General features: G+C 40.1%; 1 protein-coding gene across 15 annotated transcripts in view; it reads left to right on the top strand.

Moving 5' to 3' along the window:
- The window catches only part of LOC110460451 (disabled homolog 1-like), a 33851-nt gene that overhangs the window by 15528 nt on the left and 4133 nt on the right, over positions 1-14190 (top strand). For 14 of the 15 annotated variants that reach the window (XM_021513367.1, XM_021513366.1, XM_021513364.1 and 11 more), the window contains 9 exons: positions 65-280; positions 1088-1302; positions 2186-2320; positions 3061-3202; positions 4241-4302; positions 4950-5000; positions 7190-7276; positions 7711-8337; positions 8616-9884. In XM_021513367.1, coding sequence (XP_021369042.1) covers positions 118-280; positions 1088-1302; positions 2186-2320; positions 3061-3202; positions 4241-4302; positions 4950-5000; positions 7190-7276; positions 7711-8337; positions 8616-9884 — 2751 coding nt within the window. In that variant the 5' untranslated portion in view covers positions 65-117. The remainder of the gene's footprint in view (positions 1-64; positions 281-1087; positions 1303-2185; positions 2321-3060; positions 3203-4240; positions 4303-4949; positions 5001-7189; positions 7277-7710; positions 8338-8615; positions 9885-14190) is intronic. The other variant, XM_021513369.1, reaches the window with a different exon arrangement.

Raw genomic sequence — 14190 nt, 5'->3', positions numbered from 1 at the left:
AGTGGACTTTCTAATATCAATTTCATGTGATACCTGAAAATGTTTCCCCTGCCTGTCTTTCCAGTAACTACTTGACTCTGCAAAGCAACACAGCTATAATCATCAATAAGCAGACAGATGGATACGGGTACGATGGCGCCTGTAGCTGAGGCCCAGCCCGCTTCAGAGGTGGGGAGTGAACCCTCCTCTCCTTCCAGCACCGCAACCAGTACTACATCTTCTACGCCCTCCACAGCCCCCAAACAACAACAGCCTGTCAGGAAACAAGTCAAAAAGAAAGGTATGTCTCCACTCCACAGTCCCCAAACAATGACAGTCTGTCAGGAAACAAGTCAAAAAGAAAGGTATGTCGCCACTCCACAGTCCCAAAACAACAACAGTCTGTGAGGAAACAAGTCAAAAAGAAAGGTATGTCTCCACTCCACAGCCCCAAAACAACGACAGTCTGTCAGAAAACAAGTCAAAAAGAAAGGTATGTCTCCTCTCCATCGCCCCAAAACAACAACAGCCTGTCAGGATACAAGTCAAAAAGAAAGGTATGTCTCCTGTCTACAGTCCCAAAACAACAACAGTCTGTCAGGAAACAAGTCAAAAAGACAGGTATGTCTCCACTCCACAGTCCCAAAACAACGACAGTCTGTCAGGAAACAAGTAAAAAAGAAAGGTATGTCTCCACTCCACAGCCCCAAAACAACGACAGTCTGTCAGGAAAATCTTTGTATGATGTACATTCTGTATCATATAATCAGCGCAATACATTTAATGCAAAATCCTTTTTTTAATGCAGGTTGTTAATTTGTTTAGAGCTCAACATATTTATTTTTTTGCCAAATATCATGTAAAGGTACCAATACTAATTCCTTGTAGAATACCCTGTGAATACCACAGGGTAACATGTCGGATATCCCTGCCTGAAGTTGAAGGTAACAAAAATTCACTAGGAACAACGTAAATCAGAAAGTTAAGTCTTGCTCATGTTCATAGCCGACAAGGCATGTAAGCAGCAAAGAACGGTTTAGTCTCCATTTCCTGTCTCACTAGTTACGACCTAATGTGTTTGTAAGTTTGTGTTCTTCTTATTTTACAGACAAGAATGACCCAACCAGATTCCAAGGTGAGGGTGTGAACTTCAATGCCAAGTTGATTGGCGTGGATGATGTACCGGACGCCCGGGGTGACAGAATGTGTCAGGAAACAATCTACAGACTAAAGCTGTCCGTAAAGGCATCAGGGCAACACAAACAGAGGATCATCGTCAACGTGTCTGAGGAGGGCATCAAACTCATCGACTTCAAGACTGATGTATGTGTGTCTACTGGGCCTTATAAGTCCCTCACTGGTACTACCCAAGGGGGCTTTAAGTCTGCACTCTGTCCACCTGTTAGTCTCAGTCAAAAAGTTCATCCCTGCAACCCTGTATCTAGGGCATGTCTCACATACTCTCATGACCACCAATAAAGATAGTTGTGTGTATGACAAGAGTCCTATAGGACTTGTTATCACTTACCTGTACGTTTTGTGCAGCCGTATGCATAATAATTGGAGTCTGATAGAGTAATAGAATCTCTCGCCCCCTTGGGGGTGAGATAGGCCTTAGGGGAATCTCAATCCGAGGGGGAAGATTCTTATGTTGCCAAACTTAAAAATCTTTCCCCGAGGGTTGAGATTCCCCTCCCCTATCTTACCCACAATGGGGTGGGTGAATGATTCTTTTTCTCTTACCCTGTTCTCCCAAGGTGTATCATATACACAATGTAATGATAGCGTTACATGCTAAATTCAGGGTTGACGTGACGTTGATGGATTGTTGACGTGACGTCATTGTATTGTTGAAGTGACATCATACCATTGTTATGAATAGGGGAATTCCCCCGTATCAACCCTAGGGTGAGACAAGGAAATCTCACACCGGTAAAAGTGCGGATACACCTGTCCAGGGTAAGAGAGCTTATTTTCTCCCCCAGTAGACAGAGATATCCCCACACTTCCAGTCAGGGAAAGATATCACTGTCTTACCCTTGGGTAAAGATGTGGGAAATCGCCTGTCATAACAATTGCATGACATCATATTAGGATTGTTTTAAATTAATTGATTTATTCTTAAATTTATCAACTGTCCAATGAGACCAAAATGAAATGATCTAAGATGTGAATGAGTGAGTGATGATCCTTTGTCCATTTACAGGTAGTGAACTATACACATGCTGTCCACAAGATTTCCTTTATATCCAGGGATGTCACAGATAGTCGCGCCTTTGGTTACATCTTCGGGGTCGGAGATGGAACTCACAAATTCTTTGGAATCAAGACTGAGAAAGCTGTATGTTTAAACTATTGAACAGAATAAATTATGTCTTAATCACATCCACCCATCATTTAAAGCAATCCACACATTTTGTAATGCAACATACAAATTTAAAATGAAATCTTGTAATTGTAATCTAATTGAAAGTTGCTCAAATTTGAAAATATTTATTTTATGGATGTTTTGTGCAATGTCAGTATGAAAGCAAAGATGCTTCTGATATTTTCTTAAAATTGCCAAAAATTGCATATTAGTAAATTTAATACAGTGTATGTTAACCCTTTCACCCCTATGTAACGTAAGTAGACTCTACCATGCATTGATATGGATGGTTTCATTATGGTCTACAGTGGCGAAAGGGTTGAGGATCTTTTTTCATATTAGTAAATTTAATACAGTAGTGGTTCTTCTACATATTTTGTATGTATGTTAACCCTTTCACCCCTATGTAACGTAAGTAGACTCTACCATGCATTGATATGGATGGTTTCATTATGGTCTACAGTGGCGAAAGGGTTGAGGATCTTTTTTCATATCAGTAAATTTAATACAGTAGTGGTGCTACTACATATTTTGTATGTATGTTACCCCTTTCGCCACTGTAGCCCATAATCCATATCAATGCATGGAAGAGTCTACTTAAGTTACATAGGGGTGAAAGGGTTAAGGGTCAATGTCCGACTGCAGGCAAAATACTAAGGAATTCCAGTGTTTTTCATACATGTACTAGCTATATGTAACAAGTTTATTGTTAGTCGGAAGCTCTGGTGCTGACACTGAGAGACCTGTTCCAAGTTGTCTACGAAAAGAAGAAAAAGGAAATGGAGGAGGTAAAACAAAAAGCTGAGGATGAGGGACAGGTTAAAGCCGATGCCCCACCACCTGACAACCCAAATGGTATGTACTCTTGTGCCTACCAAATGTACACACCTTTCTGTGTTATAGTATGTTCTACAACACACACTAAAGCTGTCGTCACAAATCATCTGGGACACAATATATATATATATATATGCTGCAATTTGGTGATAATAATTGGCAATACATATTGACACTCACACACCTTGTGCCTTGCTTCTGTGCCCTCTCTAAAATACATTGTGCATGGCTTCTGTGCCCTCTCAAAAACACATTGTGCCTGACTTCTGTGCCCTCTCTAAAACACCTTGTGCCTGGCGTCTGTGCCCTCTCTAAAACAAATTGTGCCTGGCTTCTGTGCCCTCTCTAAAACACATTGTGCCTGGTTTCTTTGCCCTCTCTAAAACAAATTGTGCCTGGCTTCTGTGCCCTCTCTAAAACACATTGTGCCTGGCTCCTGTGCCCTCTCTAAAACACATTGTGCCTGGCATCTGTGCCCTCTCTAAAACAAATTGTGCCTGGCTTCTGTGCCCTCTCTAAAACACGTTGTGCCTGGCATCTGTGCCCTCTCTAAAACACATGGTGCCTGGCTTCTGTGCCCTCTCTAAAACACATTGTGCCTTGCTTCTGTGCCCTCTCTAAAACACATTGTGCCTGACTTCTGTGCCCTCTCTAAAACACCTTGTGCCTGGCTTCTGTGCCCTCCAGAAAATGTCCAGTAGAGATGTAGATAATGGAAAGACACTGTAGAGATGTAGATAATGGAAAGCCACTGTAGAGTTGTAGATAATGGAAAGAAAGACAATGTAGAGATGTAGATGACGGAAAGACACTGTAGAGATGTAGATAATGGAAAGACGCGAAATAATGGAAAGCCACTGTAGATATGTAGATAATGGAAAGCCACTGTAGAGATGTAGATAATGGAAAGCCACTGTAGAGATGTAGATAATGGAAAGACACTGTAGAGATGTAGATAATATAAACCTGTAAAGCTAATAATGATATAGAGTAAGTCTTGTTTAAAGAGGCCTTAGAAAATTTCATTATTTAAATTTCTTTTACCTTTTTTGACAGTTATCAAGCTTGGAGGAGAGCTTTCCACAGAATCTTCTACGGATGATGAGCCAGTTTACCAGGTAGGTCCTGTGTTAAGGGGCTGGGTGGGGTGGGGTTTGTTGGGGTAGGGACTGGGCATCTGACAGGTAAAAGGTACAGTTCGACGTCACCTCGGATTTACTGATGATATCCTATGATATCAGACAGGATGTTTTGTTTATTAGCCAGAATGTACTGGCAAACTGTTACCTCTGACAAATCATACCTTCCCCAGACATGTGAAGTTTCGTTGATTGTGTGTCTTAGCTTCAGGTAAAAATTTACAGCTCCCAGTTTTCTGTGAAAATCTCCTGATTTTAAGACTTAATGTATGTAGCCAGGTAGGTGACAATCAAGAAGAAAAATGTCTATATATACAACCTCCGGTACACGCACCCTCACATGTCGAGGTGTTACAGGAGTTGTCTTGAGAAAATGTGCTGTGAAGCTCTCCCAATTGTATTAAGTGCTAAGTGTCTTAGAGTAATTCCCTTGAAAGAAGATACATGAAGGGCACTATACAAATATTGTATAATTAAAGCATTCCTGTTTCGTCATCACTCGTAGCATAGGGAAATAAAAGCCTGCATGTAAACAAATGTCAAATACCTATTGATTGTAATGTAGGTATGAAATTCATTATTTGTATAAATAAGTAATCCACCACTGTTATGCATGCGACCACCAGGTGCCTACCAGTGGAGCACCCATAGAGGATAGTCCTGAACACATTTATGCCGTAAGTTATCAACACTGTTTGTGTTCCTGGTGTGTGTTTTATCTTCTGCTTCTGAATGTCATTGCCAACTAATGCTTTCTTAGTATTGTTAGTTTGCTTTTTCTGATTATAACCTTTTTTTATTGATTTATAGCCAGTTCCATAATAATGTGTATTTGCCGTTAAGAAAAGGATGCCTCATTGTCGAACACGGCCCATTTACTGGGGAGGAATATCTTAATATGCCTAGCTGAATTAGTTGACAATGTTAGCTTGGTTTCAATATTCTGTGCAATAAACTTTGAAGCGCTGAATTGATCAATGAAAAACTGTGAACATGAGCAAAAACTTTAGTTCAAGTTAATTATACAGAATTTCACATAAGAGGACATCTTTTCTGAAATCAATTCTTACAGGCTCTTGCAATTTTCCTGAAAAGTGTGTGTTTGGTGATGATGGAAGGATATACAGTGATTTTAAGAGATCATGGTGTAATTTCAATAGGGAGGATGCTGCTCTTGACAACCAATGAATGGCAGCTCACAAGAACACACGTTTGTCCTTCACAAGACAAAAATAACATTGTAGTTCTCCAGTAGTAATAACCATTAAATCACTAACACGTACAATTTAACAAGTCTACAGGGATCTACAATTGTTTTTAGTAAAATGACAGTTTAGCTGAATAACTCTCAAACGTTTGTTTACTCTTCTCATATTTCCACTTGAATGTTGTTCACTCCTTCCCCTGATCTATTTAACAACATTTGTCGCAGACTTAGTAGCAATGCCTGTGTGTGGATGTGTGCTGACCAGTCGCCAGAGTAAGGGAAATAAGGGATTGGTCAGTTAGTCAGTCATGTCTAATTCTCTACACATCAAGCAAATGTTGTTGTTTTTTGCCTTAGTTGGTTGCTTTATATAAATTTGACTGTACTTAGTTACTGCCAACTGCTACTAGTAGACTACCTGTAAACGTGATTCAGTCAATGTGACATCATATCATGTATATTCAGCGGCCATTTGTAAGGCAGTAGGGCTTTCCAATCCTGTCCTGTAGGTCCATACATGTCCTCTGAGGACTGCTGTGGTCTGCTTCTGTGTATTATTTGCAGTGAGCTGCATGTACTTTGCTTCAGTATTGGTAAAACATTTGTTATGTATTTACTAACATCTTAACATGTACATGTGTTTTACTGTCATTCATATAGAGACACATTGATTGCTGTCAACTTTCACTCAAAGAATTGTTTCATTAATTGGTAGTAACTACTAAAGTAAGAAAAAATTGCCAACACCTACTAAAAATTATATACTGGTAATACTTAAGACATTTACATGTATAAAGTACTTAACATGTATAAAGTACTTAAAATTTATATATGTATCATACTTACCATTTTATTACATTTTCATGGGGGAGATTTTGAGTGCTCAGAACTTAAATATGTGTATGTACGCCCTAGGGGAAAAAAAACTTCTAAATTGCATCTTTTGAGCCGTTCTTTCCGATGAAATCATTGTATCTTATAGATAATAGGATTAGGAATAGTTTAGGGAATTCACTTATTGAAAATGCTCAATTTTAGGGTTCTAAAACTGTGAATCTCCCTTCAAAATAGGAAGAGTTGGCAAGTATGATGTATACTGAAAGGGGGGGGGGGGGACCACAATCACCAAATAAGTTGTACCATGCAAGCAATCCTTTGCAGAGGGAAAACCTATGGTGTGAAAACAGATTTTGTCAACAGATAATTAACAGACATCTGCTACAGAGACCAGATCCTGCAGCCACACATTGTCACAATTAACTTTTCAACATCCTCGATATTCCAGGGGTTACACTCAGTTACACTCAGTTACACTCTCTGCACCACTGGAGTGTATCATAGGGAAATTGAAGGCTCAGTATACCACCTTGTAGATGAAGACGAGAAGACTAGTGTGAACTTTTGATGTACATCAAAAGAATCTTGCGGCCACGTAATGGACTGTAAAATTGACTGGCTTTAAAGTCTGGTGTTGCTCCTTTTTAATCTTCAAAGAACAGGTATCAGCCCAGCGATTGATCAGGTTTCTTTACCCGAGAGCAATCAATTTTGCTATGACATATTCCAAGGGTGCCAGAGTGCGTGAGCAGATATTTAATACTAGTTCTTGGACAGGTGTGTACATAAATGAATCGTTTACAAGATATTTTGTTGTTGCAGGTGCCATCCAACAATGGTGAGGTCAAGGTAGAAAAGTCTGGAAACAACTTAGTGGACCTGGAGAATGAGCTGGAGACAATTGAACAGGTAAGTGTGGTTGAAAGGATTTTTGTAGGGAGTATTCTTCGCCTCTGTTATAAGATGCCAATGTCTTAGCATTGTGTTTGTTAGTTGACAGGGTATTGAGCAGATGAACAAGTTTGAGCATTGTGATTGTTCGTTGACAGGGTATTGAGCAGATGAACAAGTTTGAGCATTTAGATTGTTCGTTGACAGGGTATTGAGCAGATGAACGAGTTTGAGCATTGTGATTGTTCGTTGACAGGGAATTGAGCAGATGAACAAGTTTGAGCATTGTGATTGTTCGTTTACAGGGTATTGAGCAGATGAACAAGTTTGAGCATAGTGATTGTTCGTTGACAGGGGATTGAGCAGATGAACAAGTTTGAGCATTTAGATTGTTCGTTGACAGGGTATTGAGCAGATGAACAAGTTTGAGCATTGTGTTTGTTCGTTGACAGGGTATTGAGCAGATGAACAAGTTTGAGACGGACTTCGATGCCCTGGCAGCAGGTACTCCCTCGGCTGCCTCACCAGCAGTGAGTACAGGTAGTGATCCTTGGGGAGCAAGTTCCACCCCTCAAGCTGATCAAAAGTCTGCCGACAATTCCTTGTTTGAGAGTGATTTTGGATCCAGCACCAATGGGTCCGCTCAGGGTGGTCAGGGTGGTCAGTCTGATCTTGCAGATATTGACCTGTTCGGCACACAGCCAGTCATCAAAGGCAAGGACGACATCATGAATCTTTTTGGCCCCCAAAACCCACAAATGGCTGCAGGATTTCCTCCCCAAAACCCACAGATGGCTGCAGGATTTCCTCCCCAAAACCCACAGATGGCTGGAGGGTTCCCTCCCCAGAACCCACAGATGGCTGGAGGGTTCCCTCCCCAGAACCAACAGATGGCTGGAGGATTTGGGACCTCTGTGTCACCAGTACCACCAGCTTTTGGGACATCAGTGTCACCAGCATTTGGGGCTCCACCTGGGATCCCACCTGCAGCTTTTCCTGGAGCTCCTATGCCTGCAGGCACCCCTCATCCAGGCATGCCAAACCCATTTGGGGGTCCCCCTCCATTTGGAGCACCTCAGGTAATTCTGTAATTCTAAACTAAAAAACTGAAGAATAAGATAGATCTCTAAAATTCAAATTGAAACATAATTTCAATATGTATCTATATACATGCATAAAGGTAACACCCTTATACTATGTGATATCTACATTGAACTAACCCCTTGTAAACACAGTCACTATCCTGTTAGCCTGATGTTTACTACCGGTATGTGATATTTACATAGAACCAACACCCTGTTAACACAATCCTGTTACTGTGTTTCATGCTCTTCATTCATGTTTTGTTTTGTCATAGTTCTCGGCACCACCACCAGTTCCCCAGAGGCCGTCTGCTGGCCTCGCTCCTGCCATAAATCCATTTGGAGAGGATCCATTTGCTCCAGCAGCACCTACAGGTGGGTTTGCCAACTTTCCCAATGGAAACACAGGAGGTGGAGCTTTGTTTGATGAGCCCCTGCTAGCCCCTGTCAAGTTGACAGTGGAGGAGGCACCCTCTGTAGAGACCAGCCCTGGTACAGGTGATGCCTTTGGCGACCTCTGTGGATTAGGGACCAAGGATAAAGCAAGTGTTAGCCCTAAAGGCTTGTTCGCCGAATTGAGTTCACAGCCAAAGAGAAGTATCAACCAGATCAGGACTGAACAAGTGCCAAAGGGGCCACAGGCAAGTGACAGTGACCCTTTTGGGTCTGTAGACGATGCATCTCTCCCTGCAGTGGTAAACTTTTCCTCCCCTTTCCAAACAAACACATCTGATCCTTTTGATACATCTTATATCCAGCCTGCCAGTTCCAGTCAGCCCATGCCAGATTCCTTCCACAATGTGCCACATTCTTCTAAGTCAAAATTTAAAAATTTGGCTTTTACAGAAAATGATGACTTTGATCTTCCTTCGCCTGAAGGACCACCACCCCCTTTACCTACAACAGCATCATCTAGTGACATGCCTCAAATTATTCCCCCTGCTCCCCCACCCCGTCCCAATGGCAGCCCAGCTGCAGCCTCTACAAACTCCAAGCTTTCACTGCCTGACTCTCCCCCCAGACTGCCTCCTCGTAACTCAGTGTCAAATCTAAAACACACTCCAGTGCCACGACCGCGGCCAAGGCCAAAGGTCAACAGCATGAACAACTCCCCACCACTGCCACCACCAAACAAAACTATTTCCACAACAGATTCAAATGGACAACCATCTCAAACTGCCAAAAACAATGTGGATAAAGAGTCTGACGGAACTGGATCAACAAGTTCTGACAATGTGATAAACAGTGCTCCTAGGTTGGACAAGTTTGTGATTGAGGATCCCTTCCTCAACGCGGACCCTTTTGCTGAAGATTTGTTTTCTTCTTCGCCATTTGATGGATTCCCCAGTTCTCTCGGTGTAGACGATTTAAATGTCAATGACCCTTTCAGGTCTAGTCAACCAAATGTAAATAACAATAGCGACAAAAGTCTGGATTCAAAAGACGATCCTTTTGCAGTGTTTGATAATTGTTTGAACGATTCGTTCAGTTTTAAGGGTGGAAATTCTAGGAAAAATTCCAAGAAAAAGCGGAATAGTACTGGAGTGAGTATGACAATAAATGAGAATTGCTGTTGTTGGTTGTCTTGGCTGTTACTAACTGCATCCTAACAAGAAATCACGGCCGAGCATGATGGTTTTGTATTGGGTGTGTATTGACATCACGCGTAGACCTGTATTAACGGTACATAGACCTAAAGCTTACTGACTGCTTCACTCCTAGATCTGTAGCTATCTACGTACAGGTACATAGACCTAAAGCTTACTGACTGCTTCACTCCTAGATCTGTAGCTATCTACGTACGGGTACATAGACCTAAAGCTTACTGACTGTTTCACTCCTAGATCTGTAGCTATCTACGTACGGGTACATAGACCTAAAGCTTACTGACTGCTTCACTCCTAGATCTGTAGCTATCTCTATGAACTTTCAGTTACCTACCTGTGTGCACCTCATTAACTATAAAGCACGTTATTTAATCACAAAACATTTTTTCCAGCTTTGCACATTAGGTTCTGGCATTCCAGTGTACTTACCTGTTGTCTCTGTGTTCACCTTGTTGTTCCGATCTTCATTATGTCTAGGAATCTACAAAATGATGTTGTTTTCAATATGTCTTGGTTCAAATGATAGGGAGGAAAAGCTAATTATTTATGCATATAAGGTAACCATTTTTATAGAGTAATCATTTTTAAGTTGTTTCTAACACACTGATTGATTGTTCTGAGGCAAATTAAAAATGACGTAAATGGCAGGGAAGCCAACACACAATAAGAACAGGTAAACGGTGTAATACTTTTACAGAGACAACGTACAAGTCCTTCTGTTTGAATGCCAGAAGCTTATATCTTGCTTTCACTTATTATCTAATTCACTTTCCTTGATTTGTGCTTGCTTACTTGTATTTGAGTTTTTTAGGTAATAACACAGGTGGTATTGATGAGTCAGCTGTGGGGTAAGTCCAATCGATAGTTACAATCCAGTCCAATTGATAGTTACAATCCAGTCCAATCGATAGTTACAATTCAGTCCAATCGATAGTTACAATCCAGTCTAATCGATAGTTACAATCCAGTCCAATCGATACTTACAATCCAGTCCAATCGATAGTTTCAATCCAGTCCAATCTATAGTTACAATCCAGTCCGATCGACAATCCAGTCAAATCGATAGTTACAATCCAGTCCAATCTATAGTAATCCAGTCTCAGGACCTATAAAGTCTTCATATTACCTAAGGATGTGTTTAATAGCTACCATCCTGTCTCCATACCTGTAAGGTCTTTGTATTACATAGGGAGGTGTTTAATAGCTACCATCCAGTCTCCATACCTGTAAGGTCTTTGTATTACATAGGGAGGTGTTTAATAGCTACCATCCAGTCTCCGTACCTGTAAGGTCTTTGTATTACATAGGGATGTGTTTAATAGCTATCATCCACTCTCTATACCTGTAAGGTCTTTGTATTACATAGGGAGGTGTTTAATAGCTATCATCCAGTCTCCATACCTGTAAGGTCTTTGTATTACATAGGGAGGTGTTTAATAGCTACCATCCAGTCTCCATACCTGTAAGGTCTTTGTATTACATAGGGAGGTGTTTAATAGCTACCATCCAGTATCCATACCTGTAAGGTCTTTGTATTACATAGGGATGTGTTTAATAGCTACCATCCAGTCTCTGTACCTGTAAGGTCTTTGTATTACATAGGGAGGTGTTTAATAGCTCCCATCCAGTATCCATACCTGTAAGGTCTTTGTATTACATAGGGAGGCGTTTAATAGCTACCATCCAGTCTCCGTACCTGTAAGGTCTTTGTATTACATAGGGAGGGGTTTAATAGCTACCATCCAGTCTCCGTACCTGTAAGGTCTTTGTATTTACATAGGGAGGTGTTTAATAGCTATCATCCAGTCTCCATACCTGTAAGGTCTTTGTATTACATAGGGAGGTGTTCAATAGCTACCATCCACTCTCCATACCTATGAGGTCTGGTGTGACTTTAGCTTCGCCTGTTTGGTTTGATTTCATTTGCCTGTAAATCCTTTAATACCACTTAATGATATTGAGTGTTGTTTAATCTTTTAGTGCATTATCTTTTGTGTTTGCTATTTTATATTTCAGTCTGAAGATACAAATCTTTTTGATGACTTCTTTGATAAGCAACAGTGTAGTGAAGTAGGTTGAGAGCTTAATGCCAGGTGTTGTATGCCTTCTAAGTGTAGCCTTGGCACCTTTCTCTTGCCTTCTTGTGTCAATATTTTGGGGGAAATATTACACAGTATTTCGGGTACATGCTACTTGTAAGCAACCTTAGTTATAACAAAGGCCGAATTTTGGCTCAAAGCAGTCACAATCTTTAAAAAACAGAATATTTCTTTCATCCCAATGTCAGATTTCCTGACAAGTAGAGTTCTTGTATATATTGGAGGGATTGCAAAACATAATGCATAACTTACACATGTCAAGGTACTCTTTAATTCCGGGCTCGAAGTTGTTTGTGTTACCATTTAAATTCCCCGGTATATTCACTGTAAATTGTAAGTTAATGGGAGTGACATAATTGATCAGATACACAGTAAATTCAAACCCATTTATTGTGTTAACCAGGTTAATTCTAGTTCTGAAAACAAAAGACTTCCAACTCATATTAGACCATTTGTAAAAAACATATGCATATACAGACAATGTAGGATTGGGGCAGTAGTTTATAAAAGGGGACGTAACTCACAGGTTTGTCACCTTGTGTAAAGTATATTCACCCTGATGGTGAGGGAGGGGTAATTATTAGGTATTTGTTAGGCATTACTCACCCTGATGGTGAGGGAGGGGTAATTATTAGGTATTTGTTAGGCATTACTCACCCTGATGGTGAGGGAGGGGTAATTATTAGGTATTTGTTAGGCATACTCATCCCGATGGTGAGGGAGGGGTAATTATTAGGTATTTGTTAGGCATACTTACCCTGATGGTGAGGGAGGGGTAATTGTTTGGTCTGTGAGTAATGTATACTCACCCTAATGATGATCAAGGGAGGGGTAATTATTTGGTATTTGTATACTTACCTATTTTGTGTTGGAAGAGTAATGACTGTTTGTATTGTATACTCACCCTGATGGTGAAGGAAGGGATATTACTCTGTAATGCATACTCACTCTGATGGTGAGGGAAGGGATATTACTCTGTAATGCATACTCACTCTGATCATATGGTGGCAGGGCTTTGTTACTTTGTAATGCCGCCATTATCATCAATAGAATTGTCATTATGTGTACTGTTTTTATAGGACTCATTAAGCTTTTGATTGGAAATATTGGTGATGATTTTATTTTGCTTTAGAAATGTTTGATTCCCCTATGTAATATTAATATTATTCATTAATTAATACAGTTCCAATTAACCAGCATTAAGTTTATCCAGAGATTTTTTAGTGTCAACTACACTGAACATTAACATGATCTAGTATCTAATATACACTCAGTGTTGACATTATCAAGTATTAATACACTCAGTGTTGATATTATCCAGTACTAAGACACTCAGTATTGACATTATCCAGTACTTAGACACTCAGTATTGACATTATCCAGTACTAAGACGCTCATTGTTGATATTATCCAGTACTAAGACACTCAGTATTGATATTATCCAGTACTAAGACACTCAGTGTTGATATTATCCAGTAATAAGACACTCAGTATTGGCATTATCCAGTAATAAGACACTCAGTATTGATATTATCCAGTACTAAGACACTCAGTATTGACATTATCCAGTACTAAGACACTCAGTATTGATATCATCCAGTACTAAGACACTCAGTATTGATATTATCCAGTACTTAGACACTCAATATTGACATTATCCAGTACTTAGACACTCAGTATTGATATTATCCTGAACTAAGACACTCAGTATTGATATTATCCAGTATCTAAGACACTCAGTATTGACATTATCCAGTGTATAGTTCACTCAGTATTGACATTATCCAGTACTAATACATTCAGTATTGACATTATCCAGTATTTAATACGCTCAGCATTGGTCGTGACATTATCTAATATAGTTAGTACACTCAGTATTGACATTATCTAGTATTTAGTACACTCTGCATTGCTCGTGACATTATCTAATAGTTAGTACACTCAGTATTGACATTATCTAGTATTTAGTACTCTGCATTGCTCGTGACATTATCTCATAGTTAGTACACTCAGTATTGACATTATCCAGTATTTAGTACACTCAGCATTGATCGTGACATTATTTAATATAATAATTACACTCAGTATTGACATTATTAGCTCACCTGCCCAAAAGCTTATGTCATGGTGCGGCGTCTGTCGTC

Source organism: Mizuhopecten yessoensis, unplaced genomic scaffold (genome assembly GCF_002113885.1).
Source record: "Mizuhopecten yessoensis strain PY_sf001 unplaced genomic scaffold, ASM211388v2 scaffold10403, whole genome shotgun sequence".
NCBI classification, from domain to species: domain Eukaryota; kingdom Metazoa; phylum Mollusca; class Bivalvia; order Pectinida; family Pectinidae; genus Mizuhopecten; species Mizuhopecten yessoensis.
The sequence above is the reverse complement of the archived record's forward strand: the minus strand, read 5'-3'. Positions and strand labels throughout refer to the sequence as shown.